The sequence below is a fragment of the Manis pentadactyla genome, chromosome 13 (genome assembly GCF_030020395.1).
Source record: "Manis pentadactyla isolate mManPen7 chromosome 13, mManPen7.hap1, whole genome shotgun sequence".
Taxonomy (NCBI): Eukaryota; Metazoa; Chordata; class Mammalia; order Pholidota; family Manidae; genus Manis; species Manis pentadactyla.
The window spans coordinates 70,775,067-70,794,515 of NC_080031.1; the positions used below are offsets into that span (position 1 = coordinate 70,775,067).

Below are 19,449 nucleotides of genomic sequence, written 5' to 3' on the forward strand. Positions count from 1 at the left end.
CCGTTTTGTTCTTTCCCCTTAAAGCTCCCTGTGCAACGTGTCTGGGGGGAGGAGGACAGGACTGGGGGGGGGGGGGGAGGGGCAGCGGCGAGGAGCTGTCCTCCTTGCACGTTTCCAATCGCATTACGTGAACAAACAGCGGAGGGGCTGCCGGGCCAGAACGGCTTGTGTAACTTTGCAAACGTGCCAGAAAGTTTAAAATCTCTCCTCCTTCTCTCACTCCAGACACTGCCCGCTCGCCGAGGCCGCTGCGCCGCTCCCCGTCGCCTTCCAGAACTGGGAAAGAGGACAGAGGCGGGTGCCACGTCCTTCCAGCTGCCTGTACTGAAGGAGGATCTGCAGCCCAAGCTTCGCACTGCTTGGTAGGGACTGAGATAGCCGCGCTCCGCCCGCCTCCCTGTTTGAAGATCTCTCTCTCCCTCTGGTGATTTGAGATCCGTTTTTCTTTTTTCCGAGCTACGTCCTCCCAGAGAGGGCGCAATCCCGCAAAGGGAGCGATGCGCTTCGCCTGGACCACGCTCCTGCTGGGGCCGCTGCAGTTCTGCGCGCTCGTGCGCTGCGCTCCGCCGGCCGCCGGCCAGCAGCAGCCCCCTCGCGAGCCGCCGGCGGCTCCGGGCGCCTGGCGCCAGACGATCCAATGGGAGAACAACGGGCAGGTGTTCAGCCTGCTGAGCCTGGGCTCGCAGTACCAGCCGCAGCGCCGAAGGGACCCGGGCGCCACCGCCCCGGGCGCTGCCAACGCCGCCGCCCCGCAGCCGCGCACGCCGATCCTGCTGCTCCGCAACAACCGAACCGCGGCGGCGGGGCCGCCGGTGGCCGGCTCGTTGGGAGCCGCCGCTGGACGCCCCAGGCCCGCCGCCCGCCACTGGTTCCAAGCTGGCTATTCGTCGTCCGGGGCCCGGGACGCTGGGGCCTCGCGCGAGGACAACCAGACGGCGTCCGGGGAGCGCCCGGCGCTCAGTAACCTGCGGCCCCCCAGCCGCGTGGACGGCATGGTGGGCGACGACCCGTACAACCCCTACAAGTACTCCGACGACAACCCCTATTACAACTACTACGACACCTACGAAAGGCCACGGTCCGGGAGCAGGTACCGGCCGGGATACGGCACCGGCTACTTTCAGTATGGTAAGTACTCCCAAGTCGCCGGAAGCACCCGCGCCCCCTCCCCAACTCCGGAGCTCCCCGACGTGGCTGCCTAGGCGCGGCAGGCCTTAGTCCTCGCAGATCTGAGCCCTCCCCCTTCGCCTGCAAAGGCAGCCCTGGAATCTGGTGCAAACAGCGCGCTTGGCCCCTCCTGCTTGCTTTCCACTTTGCTTTGCCGCCCCGGGCGTCCCCCGTTCTCTGGCCACCCGCAGCCGGCTGGGCGAAGGGTGAGGAGGAAGGGACATGGAGCTACCCGTAGCTGGGACGGGGGCCGCTGGGTTGTCTCACTACTGTATCCATCGCCTGCTGACGTTTAGGTCTCCCGGACCTGGTGCCCGACCCTTACTACATTCAGGCTTCCACATACGTGCAAAAGATGTCCATGTACAACCTGAGATGCGCTGCGGAGGAAAACTGCTTGGCCAGGTACCTGCTAGGATCTTCACGGCCTGGCTCCCCAGTCCCGGTTCCGCGGGCTGCTCTGGGGGTCTGGGTCTGACCGCTCTTGTTGCGTGCAGACAAGAGTTGTAAAGTGGGATAGGAGCTGGGAAATGGAACACGATCTACTGGGCATGCTGACCTGGATGGAGGGTTAAAGTTTTGAAGATTTCTGTGGGTTCTGCCTTACAAACTGTGGCACAAATCAGGGAGATGGAACAAACCCCAATCCTGGAGAGTTGGGGTCTCCTGTTCTTCTTCCAAGATCCTTAAACTCTGAAGCCAACTGTTACCAAAAACTTTCTGTTAAACAAGTGTACAATAAAATGGAAAACGATTGTAATGTAAGAGCTTGATAATACTCCCCTAAAAGACTGGGAGTTAATTTGCCAGTGTGGCACCCTCATTGGCAAAGGTTGTTTTCTTTCTTCAAAGCCACAGTTCACTTAGCTGTTTGGGTATTACTTCTGCGAGAATAAGGGCATGAGCAAGAGCTCTGTTTTTACATTTGTCCTAAAATAAAATCAGAGCAATTTTGGGAATGGAATTCTTGCTTATGGAAAACCAGCAGAGGGAGCAAAAGATGTTTCAGTAGGTCTCATAAGAATTTTTACAGTGTACATAAAATAAGGTCATGAGTAGTATTTTTATATCCACAGGAAATACATCAGAAGGAATAATGTTTGTTTAGCTCTTCTAAACAATTTGTTTATATTTCTTCTGCTTTGACCCTTTAGAATAGACAGGCTGAAGGAAGAGCAGAATCCAAGCTCATCATTTCCATTCTTGAGTCTTGTATCACTCACACCCTTGCACTCCACTCCTATGATACTAATGCACTAATGCCCTTGTTTTGAAGATAGTGAAGTTACAAAATCTAATCTGGGTGTATACTTTTAGAGTTAATTCCCTATTCTACATACTTAACTGTTTAAGAAGTATGTTGTTAAGTTCAAAGTTCTTAAGCAAATATGATTTTTTTATTTGGGATAATTTCCATCTCAGTTTCACTCAGTCATATGGTTAGACTGGAATTGATTATAAATACAAAGTTTTAAAGCTAATTTTATTATGTTTTAAAAAAAATTTTAAACTGCAGATGTCTATAGCTGTTATTCATTCACCCACTGAACAAATATTCACTGAGCTCTGACTGACCTGCCGGGCACTGTCCTAGCACTGGGGTTTCAGCAGTAAACAAAATAAGCAAAATGTCTCTTGGAACTGATAGTCTAGTTAGGAGCAAGGGGTAGTCACTGTTATAAAATGGGAAGGTTTTGGTTGTAGTTTTGTTTCTAGTTAACATTTTGTGAAAATAATCATCTTCCTTTTTTGAAAATCACAGCTCAGCATACAGGGCAAGAGACTATGATCACAGGGTGCTGCTAAGATTCCCTCAAAGAGTGAAAAACCAAGGGACATCAGATTTCTTACCAAGCCGACCAAGATACTCCTGGGAATGGCACAGCTGTCACCAGTAAGTAGATGGGCTTCCTGGGTACTTTTGAGTTGAGGTTTCATTTTTCTGGTGGCTCTGTATGGGACAGATGCAAGTCTTATTTCATACACAGAGGGCAGAACTTGCTGTGGTTTACATTTGAATTTTTCTCTATGTAATTTGACATAACCAAGGGAGTCTAAGAAAATGTATCAACTACTAGTCCTGCTACCTTTGAAATGGGAAACCCTACATCCAGTGTACTTACACTGTTGACAGGATATAGCAATTCGGTTCACTAGAATTTTACTCCAATATATTACAGGTAAGATTTCTAAAAAAGCCTATTACTAGCCAAGATCATTTACAGTTAGCATTTAATAAAGACGAACATACATTTTCGAAAGGCCTCAGATATCACCCTCAAAGAAGAAAGATGCAGATGATATACTCCACTGAGCTGAGAAGGACCTACCTCCATCTTCTACAAGGCCTACACTGAACCCAGGATAGTTGCCAGTTCAGTCCTAAATTTAAAGATCTTCTCATAAGGCAATTCTATAATTTGACTTGGTAACTTGTCCAGGTGTTGACTTCCAGGAAATCCTGATGTGTGCCCTTCAACTTTCTGTAATTTGAGCCATTTCTTCTTGTTCTTTCCTTATATGAAAAGATGAACTACAGCACCATCTGTTTAATGACGTGAGAAAAACAGATATGAGCACTCTGTGATAAAACAGAACTATTTTTCTCCTAAATAAAAGTTCATATCAGTTCAGTAATAATGGTGGATAAAACATGCCGTATTTCTCTTTGTATTTTAGTAATGATTTAAAATATGTGAGAACTCGACTTTTAAAAACCTCACAGAAACCTCCCTAGTCATGTGCTCTTCTTTTCTGAAATGAAACATCCATAGTGGCAGCCAAAAGCAAAATACAAGAAAGCATATGGCAAGTTTCACTTAAACACAGACAATTTACTGTCTGTCGATTTGATATTCAAAGAGAAGTCAGGGTGTAATAAAAAAGCAAAATGCTCAAAATAAGTCTTTTTTTTTCCTAGTAGCAAAGTTAAAATCTTACAATTTTGATAGATTTCTGTCCTTGGGTAAGATATCTAGCATGAGTCTAGCTTTAAGAAGATAAACTTGATTTCAATTTTAATGTGGAGACAAATGTGGGGGGCAGTGGGGAAGTTGTCTAAATTCCTCAGTGCTTTCTCTGTATGTTACTGACTGCTGTCTCTTCATTGTGTGGAACATTAGACATTACCACAGCATGGACGAATTCAGCCACTATGACCTGCTGGATGCCAGCACTCAGAGGAGGGTGGCTGAAGGCCACAAAGCGAGCTTCTGTCTTGAGGATACATCCTGTGACTATGGCTACCACCGGAGATTTGCATGTACGGCACATACACAGGTAAACTGACACCCCAGAACCAGGAACCTCAGGCTTCAGAGTGAAAACTAAGTGGTCTTCTATTTGCTTTCTGTCTGCCTGTTTTCTATAAACTGCTCCATTTAGGAAAATAATTAGGAAAAAGAAAGTGATGACTTGATTCAAATGACTTTTTAAATATTTCATCATCATAGAAGGTCACTATGCATACTCATTAGGCTCCACAACAAAAGGCAGTTTACTCTCTGAAAAAATCTGAGTGATTTCCAGTATCTGCCCTCATTCTGTATTCTTTATCTGTCTTGGCAGGTAACCATAGGGAAGAGACCTCTGTTTTTCTCACCTGAAAAAGCATTCCCTCTCCAGATTAGCAAATTGGAGAGAAAATAAGTTTGGGCTTAGCAAAAGGAGAGAAAGTTTCTTAAAAAGCACTTTTAAAAAATGTCTCTTTTAATCATGTGAATAAGAACAGAAGGATGTAATTTCATTCTCCAGGCATATATGTTTAAACCTACGGTATAATTGATGTCAGATGTCTCCTGGATAGATTTTTAAAAATAGTGCTGAACTAAGCAGTTTGTATGTCTTAGAATGGGAAAATGTGTGTCAGTTAAAAGCCATGCCAGTATTTCCGTAAGAAACCTTAATTTGTAAAAGGACATTATAATTTTACTTAGCCGAAATCTTGGCAAGAAGTAGTGAATGTATATAACTCGGCACAAAGGGATCAGCAGCTGGCATCTTGGGAAGCAAATTCCAGGGCTGTGGCAGGAAGATTTCCGGTGACCTAAATGTTCCAGTTGCTTCTTTTTCTGAGCTTAGATCATCATAGCAATTGGAGGTAGAAAAAGTTCAATTATAAATGCCCTGGGCCAACACGTATTCTTTAAGCAAAAGGAGACTTAACCTATCCACACATTACACATATGTGCCCACAGAGATTCCCTCTCCACTCAGTGATCTCCAGGTTCCAGAGTGGCTGCCTGTGAAGGAGACCTGGAGTTTATTTTCTTCACTTAGAAAAACAGGCACTCTGGACAGCTCAGTGCTGAAATATTTGAATCCAGGACTATAGGTATCTATAGCACTTGGGTCCTTGGGGCAACCTCATTTCACTCTATAAATAAGCTTTCATGTTAATTATCCTCTGTTTATGTCCTACTTAATCATTATTCACCAGGCCTTGCATTACAAGCAATTTAAGTATTTTGTGCTTTGACTAGATTGGTATTTCTTGAACATGGACTTCATTTAAAGGAAAGAAAAAATTGTCACAAGGCCCCAATGTTGACTTATAGTTGTATTTATAATGTGGTTCGAAGCTATCCAAAGATAAACTAGATATAACTTCCTTATATTTATACTTTCATTTAGCTTTTAAGTTCTTATATAATAATTCATATATTAAATATATACAAAACTAGAAACTGTTTATTGACCTTACTAACTTCATGTAACAAACAGTTATGTTTTGTTAAAGCCAAATAGTTTATGTAGACAGCCTTGGCTGAGGTTCTACCTTTCATCTGTTTTTAAAGTTTGACTTTGAATACATAAAATGCCTGTTAGCTTAATGGCCTTAAAATGGCCTGTTTGCTTAATGGCCTGTTTTTTGTTTGCTTGTTCAAATAATCAAAGCTCATACTTACACTAAATTCCACCAGCTGACTAATCCTATCTAGTGCCAACTCCCAATTCTTTAAAGCTGTCACTCACTTGAGGTAAGATAAACATTGTAGCATTATTTAAATCACTGTTAAATAAGTATCTAACCCAAAGGCTGCCTTACAATGCCAACCAGGTGCTAGTGACAAAGAGCAGCAGCAGTACTAATAATAATAATAGCTACTGACACTTACTGAGTATTACGTGCCAGGATCAGAACCATGTGCAGGAATCAGAAACCTAAAGTTCTTCATTATCTATGTACACTACTCAACATCCTATCCACAGAAGACTGCAAATTGGTATGGGCCATAGTGGGACTCTGGTGCTCACTGCTGTGGCCCAGGTCCTTCTGAGTCTGACCTGAGCTCCCCTGTTGTGTGCTGTACGAGATCACAGTTCTCCTAAATCAGACAACAGTCGAACAAGCATTGCTGGAACATGCCTAGATGATTTTGCTATCTCTTTGGTGATCAAGGAAATCTTAGCCCAAAGTAATTTTGGGTGCTGAAATTAAATGGGAGTAGTGAGTTAAAATGATTCTAGCATATGCTTGTTAATTTGCTTTGTATTAGAATAAAAATATAACAGTTACAGCTCCTCACGAAGAACTAATGGAATCAAGAATATACCTATGGACTGCAGTTTGAGCAAATGCCTCCAGACTATGACTTTCTGGAGAGCAAGGACCGTAACATAGGTATTTTCCCCTTTTCAGCCTGTAGAAGGCATCATTACTTATTGAAGTGAGTATCATGCATGCCGAATGATGGTGGCATTCATCCACTGAGGCCTACATACACCCCTTTAATTCAACAAAATATTTCAGTGACAATGTGAGAAAGACTGTAGTATGGGGGTTGAGGATAGGGACCCTGGACCCCTGAAAGCCTAAACTCAAAACCAGCTCAGCCACTTATTAGCTGTATATCCTTGGGTGAGTTATTTGATCTTAGTGTCTCAGTTTCCTCATCCGTAAATTGGGGGTAATAATAATTGCACCTGCCTCACATAATTGTGGGAACTGAATTTATATATGTAACATATTGAAAATTGTTCCTGGCACATAATCCATACTTCCAAGCGTTAGCTATTCAAAAATGCAACACAGACTCTACCCTTAGGGAGCCTACATTCTCTAATTAGGTATATTCTTATATAGAACGATTATAATACAGAGCAGAAAGTGATAAACACTATGAAATCTATACACAAAAAAAATGTATCATGAGTACAGGAAGGTAATTTCCAAGAAGAGACTCTGGGGAGGGTTGCATTGAAAAGAAGACAGCTTAGCTAAGAAGATTATTACATGGCCTTTATTCCTGAGCTGGTGATATTCTAGAATTTTACTGGAGGTCTATTTTGTTACTTAAGATTGTATTTATCACTGGTGATTTATGACACTTTTTAAGAAGCTAGATGTACTACTACTTATATTAGTCCTGTATTTTTTTTAGCTGGAGGAGCTATAAGGCTGAGTAATATATACTCTCAGAGGAGATGAAATATAAGTATAGCTTTATGTAAAACTCTTGTAAGTACTAACTTAAAATTTAATTTGCAAATAATAAGCATATTCTTTAGCACATTCTAACTATATATACCTCTAAAATTTTTTTATTTTCTTTATTTTAGGGGTTGAGTCCTGGCTGCTATGATACCTATAATGCAGACATAGACTGCCAATGGATTGATATTACAGACGTACAACCTGGCAACTACATTCTAAAGGTAGAGACCTTGGAAAATATGTCCCTGTAATTTATTTCAATTGCAACTCAGTGGGCCTTCTCCTCTGGATTCAAATGTTAAAAAATGTGGTCCTATAAGCAATTATACATCTACAACTACTTCTAAACCAACCTAGATGTATAAAAAAGTTCTTATTTTAAGGAACTTGAGAGAAAAATACACAGCCTCCTTCTATAATGTCCCCAGTTTAACCACTTGTCTAACTTAAACCTTCTCCCGACTTGACTTAGTTGAAGTCTTCCTCTCCTTGCTTTAGCCCTGTGGGGATGGGGAGGAATTACCCAGCAAGCACTGATGGACTCTGAAACACGGATGATGTTCATGTTGCCTAGGTCAGCGTGAACCCCAGCTACCTGGTGCCCGAGTCGGACTATTCCAACAATGTCGTGCGCTGTGACATTCGCTACACGGGACACCATGCGTACGCCTCAGGCTGCACAATTTCACCGTGAGTCCTATTTGCCTAGCTAAGAAATTCTCTTCACAAATGTGTCAGCTCATCGACAGGCATGATACACATGTCTGTTTCTGCTGCCACTGCAGCTGCCTTATAAAGAGGCAAAGGGTAGAAAATGGTAGCCTGCACTAACACATAATTTGCACTGATCTTTTTCTTTGATGATGCTAGATGTACTCAGGGTTTTACCATCCCAAAGCTTAGTTTTCAAGAGAAGACATACACACGCTGTTTACTCAAAATGCCTGTGTGGTGGCTGAATGTGTCAGTTATGCAACGTGCAGTGCAGTGTGGGTAACACTGTGGGAGCCCAAACACCCGCCTCTTCTCACAGTACATGAAGGAGGTCTGTAGATTCCTAGAGTTCTTCAAAGTACATTTTGAAAATCGCTGTCCTCAAGTGTGCAGCAGAAGTCAGACTGCCTGTTTCATAGAAGTCAAGATTTCACATATGAGTTCTAGAATCACAAGTACTAGGGAAATGCCCTGCACAAGGAGGGACATGTGGAGGTTCCTTTATGATTTTCCTAGTATTAAATCTTAGAAGAAATCCTGGCACTGTAAGTTCTAACTGGGGTGATGCTTTGACAACAGTGGTTAAAGGAAGTTGGGCAGTTCTGCCTGCCTGCCTTTCTGTCCCATCCCAACCCCTTCAGCACTGCCTGCTCCACTGTGTTGGGTTACAGACCCAACAACATATGTCATCGATACCTTCCCAACAAGGGGAACACCAGTAGTGCCACACTGAACACACACTGGCTTTGCATCAACACAGGAGAGGCGCTGGTGCCTCGTGGCCACATGGCTAGGTGTAACGGAGCTACCCTGTATACTCACAGTTAACACTTTCTCCCCAATACACAATCCAGGATCATGGTTGGTGGCACATGAATCTGCAGTCTGAGGGTTGTCCCAAGTCCTAAACCTGGCTGTGCCGGTTTTCCCTGCACCTGGATCTTAGCGGGGGGTGGGGGGTGGGGGGTGGGGAAGGTGGGGCTTAAAGCAGCTCCTGCTCCATTTATGGAGCCATGCACTGTGGCTTGGGCTGCATTCACCTCAGAGGGGAACCTTTTTCTTAAAGCCATAAGGGAGCAAAGCCTGTGCTTTGGAAGTGTCCACAGCATTAGAGATAGATGTGCCCTGTAACAGGAAAGGTAATCAAACATTTTCTGAACATGCTCACAAAACAGAAAACTTGGCTGATTTACAGCCCATATTGTGCAGAATTGATCATAGTATAACTGAAAATCTGCAGAACACCAGTGGAATGTAAGCTAAAATAAACTAAAATGCTGTAAAATACATGGACTAATTAACTTCTCTTAATTTTTATAATTCCTTGGTCTAGTCATTCATTCTCTATTTATTTATTGACACTCCCAATTTTGCACTATGTATTAACCGAGGTCCTAAAATGGATATTAGAGAATAATGTTAAGATAAGTATGATTCCTGACCCTTTACTGCTCTCTGTAGCCTTATTACAGTAATTTCCAATAATATTACTTGTGAATTTGTTTAATGTTTGTCATCTCCATCACAACTGGGACCTAATCTCTTGAGCACTACTGTGTACACATTGCCAGATACACAGGTCTGCCACCATGTAGCCTCTCATTCAACACTTAATCAGTAGATAAATGGCCCTCTCTTTCAAGGAATTTTGAGTTTGGAATTTAGAAGGTGAGAGCAACACACACAGAACTGTAATAGAAATGCACTATGACAATCCCATGAGGGGTAGAATAAAATGCAGTGCAGATAGAGGGGCCTGTGCTAACAAGCCAGGTGACTTCCAGGCCCAACTGCTGACCTCACACTAAGAACAGGTCCTGAGAGGTGACTCTGTTATATAGAATGTGTCTTGCTTTTCACTGGTAGATCCATTGAACTAGATATTGCCAGATATTTAAAACAAATAAAAATTTCTATATGGTTCCAGCAAAGAGTTGCTTTTTTTTTTAATCAGTTAACACCGACTGTAAATACATTGTAAGAATGGTTGAGGTTAACTTGTAATAAGCAATATTGATCAGATAAAAATAACGGAACAGTGAAATGACCCACAGTTAGTGATTTATAATAAAATTAAAAGATCATGCTTATCTCTGAGTGGAAAATAACAGAAGTGCAAAAACCTTGACCTGAGAAAGGAACCCTCACCTTCAGGAGAAGGATGCTTGCTCTTTATATATGACTTCCACCTCCGGCCTCCCTTACTTGGGACCAGAGTTCAGAAAAAGGAGAGCCTTGCTCTGGCTGAGATTCTGGAGTGACTCTAGGGCAGCATTTGAACTGGGCCTAGAGGTCTGAGGGGGACCGCACAGAGGGAAGGGCACACCGGGAGGAGGCAATGCCACTGCAACTGCATGGCAGGAAGAAACTGCAGGGCATGCCGGCACGAGCAGATCTTCACGCTGGGCTGAGGCACAAGTTTCATGAAGTTAGGAGTTGTACAAGAAAGGTGGAAAAGTGCCTTGGGACAACATCAAAGAGGGAACTGAAGAGCCATCAATGAGTGAACTTGGCTCTGAAGGCCATGGGGACTCTCTGACCTTTCGTGAGCAAGGAGTAGAGCTTGCCTAAAGCCATGTGGCCAGTCTGGTGGTATCGTCAGCAGTGGTGTGCGTGTGTGATTCCCCTGATAACATTATAATACTTTCTAACTCTTAAAAACACATCATCTCTTGGTTCACTGACTGTTTTTCATGCTAAAATCAAATATTTGAGAGCTTTCTATTGGTGTGTAAAAACTACCCCATAAGAAAATGTGCTCTGCCTTTGATGTATCCTCTCTTTTTCCTCACTGTAAAAAATGTATGGACCAGAGGACTCTGTGGCCAAGTTCAGTCCTATGATATTATGACTAAGTCCTCTTCTCATAAAAATTACTATTAGGAAATAGATGGTTTGTAATTTGGACTTCTTTTCTTATAAAAAGTGATTCTTTTTTTTATAGAAAGTGATTCTTATTTGCTTTACATGGAGATCTGTGATATTCGATTTATTGGCTTTCACCCAGTCTTTGCCTGTGAATGCATCCTTCCATATCCAAAACTGTTCTGACAGAGGACTTGAACGTGTTTCTAGGTGGACATGCCATACCACCTCTCAACTGTGCAGGGCTACTGGTCCTTTAAATCCTGCTTTACTCTTGATTATTTCAGAGGATGCTTCTTTTAAGTTTAAACGTCAAGTCTGTAGGCATGAGGCATAGGCTTTCTGCAAGACATGGTCACCTTCTTCAAATTAGTATTAAAATAATCTATTGATGGATAATTCACAACATGAGTGTTGCTTAGGTGGAGGGAAATTGCTACATACATTTTTTAAAAGGTTGACTTTAAACTTGTCTACTGTACTTATTCATAATATTGTCAGGTTAATAACTTGTTTTATTTTGTTTCCTTAATCTAGGTATTAGAAAGCAAGCCAAAACTCCCAATGGATAAATCAGTGCCTGGTGTTCTGAAGTGGGAAAAAAATAGATTAACTTCAGTAGGATTTATGTGTTTGAAAGAGAAAACAGAAAAAAACAGCAAAAGAAATTTTGTTTGGACTCTTTAATAACAAAGCACATAACTGGATTTTGAAAATTTAAATTGGCATTATTTGGGAAATTTGTAATATTATATTTCATGTAACTTTGTGGATTAACCAATGTTTCAGTTCTGCAGTTGCACACTTGGCTCTTTCAAAGAAATCTAAATTTCTTGTGCTCCCTTAGAAATTGTAATGCAAAAGGGAAAATACTACTTCAACAAATGAGCCAAAATTACTTTGTACTGAGAATTTTCTGAAGTGAACCATAACAATAACTGGCTTATGTATGTCTTAGCACAGAGTATTTTAGAAATGAGGCTCCTACTGTTTAAATAGATACAGACACATTTGGTGCTAAAGAAAGAACAAACACATTATCATTGGTGTCAAGAAATATTACTATATAGCAGAGAAATGGTAATACATGTATTCAGATAGTTACATCCCTATATCAAAATTATGTTTACATTTTTGAATTAGTAGATAAACTTTCTTTCTGTCAAGTGTACAATTTCACTCCGACTTAAATCAGCTTTTGTTTTGGAGTGAGTTAAATAATTGAGCTGCCCAACTCCTGATCTGACATTTGCTAATGCTCCCCTGTACTCTTTAATTTTTCTATGGGTAGAGACCTTTTAAGTGGCATTCTTAAAACTATCCTTCTGGGGATTGGTACACGTAGGGCAACATCAGAATGGGAAGTCATTCTGATGACAGATATCATACATCTGGAGATGATATGCATCTAACCATATTAAACTTAGAGCCAAAAAATTTCCTTGATATAAAAGTCATACAAACAAGTCCCCCAAACCCCAACTGTCTCTCAAATACTTAAAAAAAAATTAATGAAGAACATCCTAGAATTTTCAAGGTTTCTACATTGTTTTCATGTTTGGCTTTTAAATTATACAGAAGAAATGACATAATATATGCAGATATATTATGATATATTATCATAGATAGAACTCTATCATAGGCCATCAGGAATCATTCATACATGGCTTTTTGTGTGTATTTGAAATATAATCCAAGTTAGCAAAAGCTCATAGCATTACATACTTGAGGAGTTGGTGAATAAGGTGAAAAAAAAAAACTTTTTGCAAAACCAAGGACTGTGCTGCATAATGAGACAGCTGTGATTATTATTTTAAACTGTGAAAACATGTGCCACAAAAAAATTGGAGAATTTCTCTCTTCCCTAGATTCAAAAGGTACAGGAAGAAATTAAATTATACTTTTAAGTTAGTGGTGCTTAAGCAGAAGTCTTCCTATAATAACCAGTATTAAAATCTCAAGCAAGGTATTTCCAATGCCAGGACACATTAGGTAGAATTTAAGTGAGTTGGCAACCCTGTATTGGTGTGCCAAGTCAACACCAATTACTAATAAATCATTCCGCAATCACAAGGCAAGAGCAGCTAGCAATAGACAGTCTTGAAGGGGAGGGTATAGCAGGGTATGTGGATTGTGTGGATCCACATCTGCGAGGACACACACTTACCAGCAGAAAATACAGATAGCTTGATAGAGACTCAGTACATTCATTGAACTAGTATCTTAGCTATGGAATAGCTTCTTTGATGTACCTCTTTGCCTTAAATTGCTTTTTAGTTTTAAGATTGTATAATGATCCTTTCAAACTGTAATCTTTTCTAATAGAGATATTTTAATATAGTTGCTTTTTTTTAAAAAAAGTACAAAAACTACTGTCAGTATTAATACTGAGCCAGACTGGCATCTGTAGATTTAATATCTATCATTTCATTAAGATTCTTACCCCTGAGTTAAAAACTATATCATGGCCTTTAGATACATATGACAAGACGTATTTGCTGATTCATTGGGCCATCCGTCTGTCTGCCCATCCATCACATTTGAGGGACTAATACATGTCAGGCACTCACATGCTAGGCATTGGGATATAAAAGACTGCCCCAACCTCAATAAGTATTAAAAATGTCATTATTACCCATTAGTTTTGTAGATTTGACATATTTCATTTTTAACGTCTAAAATTTTTCGATTTTAAGCACTATTATTATTCATGACCATATTTTATTTTAAAAAATAAGTTAAAAATCATAGTTATATGCATGTATGCATTACTAATAATTAAAACTATGTTTCCAATCCTTGAAATGTCTGCCTTTTAAATAGAACACCTACTCTTTGCTTAATATCAAAGAAAAAAAAGGTTTCAATTAGGAGGCTAAAGATTCTTGTTTATTCCTTATGTAACCATTCCTCCCTGCTGCCGTCCACTGGCCCTAGTCACCTCCTTAACACTCCCAAATAACTCACAAGTCAATACCTAAACACTCAGTTGAACACTTTGAACAAATTGAACACTCAGTTTTTTAAAACCTCATGGGATCTCTTCTCTGAATAACCACCAAAGCTCACACATAATGATTAGCTGGTAAAAGTTATCCATTAATAAAATGAAAAATACAATCCAGTCTTACCAAAATCTAAAGTAACCATTGTTTAAATAACAAATAGGAATGACACAAAGAATATGGAGTACTGAAAGACTGGCTTTTAAACTAATAAAGACTGTGAGAATATTGGTTCAGTAGGAAGATAATTTAGTGAGTCTTTTACATGCCTCGTAATTATTCAGACCACAATGTGGATTAAAGATGTTTAGATCTTTAGAGGATTCAGTCTCCCAACACTACCATAACATGAATCTACAACTTGCCTATTTCCAGTAAATCTTTATATTTTTACATAATAATTTTACTCACCATTTCTATCATCTAATTATGTACTAGGCATTGTTTGTAATAATGAACAACATATTTTTTTCTCTTTGAAACCTCATAAGATCATCGTACTCATAAACATTCCCAATATTCAGATTTTAGAAGAAATGCAGTTCACTAAAATTATTGTGGCACTGAGAATTCATCTTTAACAAATTATTTGGAAATATTTATTTTCTGGTCAGAAGATGTTTTGTTTTAAAAGTAACTTGTTTTGATACTAACAGGATAGTAATTGATAAGTAAAAATTACCCTTTTACTATATTTTTTATGTTTAGAATTCATAGTCACAATCAATATATTCAATCAACGGCTATTTCCTTCCCAGCTACAAAAAGTCCTGGGCCACTTTTGAACACATAAAGCATTTCATTTATCCTTGAAGCCAAAATGGTGCTGAATTATTTCAACTTGAATGTAAAATGTGTTAAGTCTTAGCTCACAGAATTTAAACATTTAGTTAATATATAACTGCTTGCTATGAACTAAGTGACATGTGATTTGGTATTGTAATGTTTTTAATAAAATTTTAGTTTCTCCAAAATTTTTTAGGAATCCTGTTTATAAGACATTTTAACTTTTCTGACGGGCTCTTATTTTAAATGCCTAGACACTGGCCTTATACTCTTCTTTACACTCTTACATTCTTTTATTATATGCCTATACTATGATTGCAAGATTATGTAAAAATGCCTTGAATAAATGATTTCAAGTGTCTAGAGTGGTCACTTGTTATATATACATAAATGATACTAATTTCATTTTAGGTTAAAATCTTAAAGCCATGTGTATGGTTGGTGGTTTCGGTTAATTGCTTTTTGAGTTAACAAACTATTTAGTTAGCTCATGTGACTTGAAACTTGTCTATGATGGATAAAAATAAAAAACCATCACACATGAACGGATCTTCACTTTTGTCACCATTACCAACCACTTCTAAGGACGCAGAGCAGCATTGTGAGAACAACCATATTCTGTTTTGATTAGGGTTTAGACACATTCAACTCAAGCTACAAATTATTTATATAAAGAGAAGCACTGCTATCATAGTAGTCCTTATTACAGGTGTACCAGATGGGCCTGGAAGTTGGTAATCTAGAGGCCCCAAACTATGGGCAAGTGTTTTATGGGAACAATTCACAAAATAAAACCACAAAAACAATTCACCTTTAAGGAACTCTTGTAAGTAAAACCTGATGCAGATGTGTGGCTGGCAGTTTGCAGATCTGAATTGTAGAGTATCAGAGATGCTTGAAACCATGGACTGATTTCCTGCTTCCTTGCCTGCCCGAGGCAAAGTATTGGAATACACTTCAGTTACTAACAGAAAAGACGATTTCCTTTGTCTCATCAGTGTTCAGTGCTTCAAACACTACTCACTCTTACCTCATTAACAAAAGATTGGGGCGTGCAGATCTTGCCTTTTGTCAAAAAAATCAACTGTGTAGGACATAGGGATAACTGAAACCCACCAATTTACTGCCTGCTTTCCTTCCTAAAAACTGCATGACTTAACAGGATCCTTTCGGTGGAAATAATCATTTCATTCTCAACAATGTTCTATTTTTAGAAAGAAATACAGACCTCCCCTATTTGTCAGATAACTTGAACACTTTATGTAACTCTTATTAAAATCTCTCCCAGGTATTAGTGGTTAATAACGTTCAAGGTGAAGCAATGTTCTTCATGGTTCATGCTTTTTGTATAATTGTATTTATTTTATGTTATACATAATAGCAAATTTAAGTCAATTTCAAGTAATTCTTAGTACTTCTCTCAGTGGGCAGGGTGAAACAGGATTGGAAATGAATGATTTGGAAGGATACAGGCATGTATTTACAATTTGCTGCCAATAGTTTGCTGCTTAACTATGGGTAATAGGTAACAACTTTGGAGAGAGAGAAAATAAAGCCACAAACAAAACCATAAACCATCAATACACTGATCGAGAATATGCCTGGGCCACTGTTAGAAATACAATATTGCCAGTTTCCAATTTCTTTACATATCATGTCAAACTAAAGTTTATGACACAAATGCATGTAACAGGGACTAACTAAAGACAAATGTAATGATAAAGCCTGGCAAGAGAGAGTTCCTTTTTTTTCAGTGAATTAAATAATAGTGGATCTTCATTGCACTATCTTTACTGAACAAATGTGTACATTTGGAGCCTGAAAAATTCGGAGCCAATAAATTACCAACTAGTCAGTTGCAAACTAGTGAATTCTATCTTTGTCAAACAGCAAACATTAGAGCCAAACACTTTCAATTACAACAAATAAAAGGGTAATATTAGGGAAAAAAACTTATATAACCATCTATAGATGGGTTGTGCCTGGGGCTAAGATTCATGCATATATAAATAATCTGGTAGTTGTGATCGCTTCACTTTCGTTTTAGAGGTCATTGGTTTCTGGTAACAGGAATATATCTTAAACTTGCTTACTCCAAAGAGGAAATTATAAGCTAAAGTAACAAAACAGAGGATGGGCAAAGTTAGGGTTTGCCTCAGAGCAGACGGAACTAGGAAATGAAAGACCAGCAAGACCATGTTCTTGCTGCCTTTTCTCTATTTGTATGTTAACTTCATTCTCTTGTTCTAGTTTCCCCATGAGGATGGAAACCTTGTTGCCTACAGATCTGGGTATACATCTACACAGCCTGTTGATCAGAAAGAAAACAGCACTAAACTGTTACTCAAGTTTGAAAAATCTAGGGTAAGGCAGGCATTCATGGGCTCAGTCTGGGTCATATGCCAATCCAAGCCTGGTCACTGTGGGCACTGTGACAGGTCCGGCTGGAGTCAAGGGGTCTTTCCCATTCAGTCAACAAAGTCAAGGAAACAGGGTCAAGAAAAAGAATGGCTGCTCTTGTCCGAATCACATGACTGCATTTTGGCTTTATGCATGGCAGTGAGGGGAAGATGTGAGAAAGGAAAATGATTACTCCAGAGGAGGGGTGAATTATTATAGGTATTTCAGTGAAAAGATTACTGGGAGCTAACACACCACCCTATTTATGTCCAGCAAAAAGACAAATAAAATTGACATCTATATAATCCAACACATAACCTTTCCTTCCAAGCTGCTCACCCACCTGATTTCTATTAAGAGAACCCTGAGTTCAGTACCCAGGAACTGACTTTTCCCCCAGAGAAAAGTAATGACAGCTTTTGCTCCCATTCAACACTCTTCTCCTCCCCTATTGGCAGGTCTAAACACCTCACTGTCACCCCACCTTCCGTCTCATGACATCTTAGTAGGGCTTTTCAAGAGCCCTATCTTGGCAAGTAGGGATTTTCCTTTTTATTTAACCAGTCACATTGGAGTTAAAAAAAAAAAGAGCATCAATCCAATGAAAAAAGAAGGGAAAAGAACAAGAGAAAGAGCCATTCTTTTAAGGTTTTGTTCCTCCAATTGCTACCCTCTGAACCCTCTACCATCCCTCCACCCTGTTGTTTGTCTTTGACCACCAGGGAGAGGCTCCCTGGGAAGGGATCTCTTGGGGGTGGCAGGACATTGCACTCTTTATTTTATTACCAGTGTTCTGGAAAAAGCACAGTGGTAATGAGAAGCTTGAGAATAGCAAGTAGTCAGCTATACCTGACCCTCTCCTGATACTCTTAGAGTTTTCCCCATGTTTTAAATCCAGGGTGCAGAAAAATGTATGTGTGGTTGATGCTGGGTTGCCATGGAAATGGTGCACAGGTATGACAGCCCATCCCAGAGGTTTCTGAACCTGAGTTCAAGCGCATCAGTAACTGGGTTAAACCTGCTTTGCAGATCAGAGATCTAAGGATAAGGTCAGAGAGATGGGATAGAAAACACACAGCTTACCAACTGGAAAATGACCTCCTGAGCCAAGATTGCCTTCAAGGCCCAGGCTGACCAGAGATGCCTTTTAGTCCACAGGGAGTTATCCTGTTACTCTTTCAGAGTTTGAGGAGGCTTATCAGGAACTAGACACACATAGCTTAATTCCCTGCCCCTTTATCCCCAATTTTCTCAGGGGAATACATCTGAGTTTTAGAGACATGGAAAAAAATGACATGATCTCCTTTTTCTCTCTCCTAATATAGAGAATTTCACAATTTAGCTACAGGGGGTCCTCTAGGATTCTTTCTCTCTCAGTGATCAACAAGAGGCCAATGTGAATGCTTTAACTCAAACACTGGTCTCATGTGAATCTGTTAGAAAAAAAAATCTAAGAGTTGGACTGCACCCTATCAGTCTTCACTCAAAAAATCTATGCTTCTATCCTGATTCCACTGAAATCATTTAAGAAGGTGGCCATCAATAAATAATATGCTTTTTACTGAGGTAACTACTAAGGTAAACAGTTCTTTGGTATCATCAAATATTTAGGTAATATTCAAATTTCACCAATCATGTCATAATTTTTTCCTTTAAGATGGTTTGTTTGAATCAGGCTCAAACAAGGATCACACATTGAACTTGGCTATTATATGTTTCAAGTCTCTTTAAAATATATATATTTTCCCTTGATCATTGTTTTCTTTGTCTTGCTATTAATATGTATGAAAAAATAGGTATTTTTTTAGACTACCTATTGTCTCATAGAATTCTCCACATTCTAAATTTTGCACACTGTATCCTGATGGTATAATTTAATACATTCCTCTGTTCTTTGCATTTCCTATAAAAAGTCAGATCATAGGCTTGGCGAGTTACAGGTTAGGTTTGATTTGGGGAAACGAGATGACTTGCTAGGTGGTGGTGCATCCTTCATAACTGCATCACTTGAAGCCCGGGGTGTTCGTTAGCTGTCTGTTTTCTTGTGATGTCAAGGAAGATCAGTGCATTCAGTAT

General features: G+C 40.0%; 1 protein-coding gene across 2 annotated transcripts; it reads left to right on the forward strand.

The window, feature by feature from the left end:
* Nucleotides 1–352: 352 nt before the first annotated feature.
* LOX (lysyl oxidase) lies at nt 353–15,378 on the forward strand. Of its 2 annotated transcripts, XM_036903137.2 has the most exons (7): nt 353–1,128; nt 1,464–1,572; nt 2,930–3,061; nt 4,290–4,446; nt 7,729–7,824; nt 8,178–8,293; nt 11,720–15,378. In XM_036903137.2, the coding sequence occupies exons 1-7, from the start codon at nt 498–500 to the stop codon at nt 11,724–11,726; spliced, it is 1,248 nt and encodes a 415-aa protein (XP_036759032.2). In that variant the 5' UTR covers nt 353–497; the 3' UTR covers nt 11,727–15,378. The 2 variants fall into 2 exon arrangements, with proteins under 2 accessions (XP_036759032.2, XP_036759033.2); XM_036903138.2 differs by lacking the exon at nt 11,720–15,378 and having other exon boundaries at nt 8,178–8,297.
* The last annotated feature ends 4,071 nt before the right edge of the window (nt 15,379–19,449 follow it).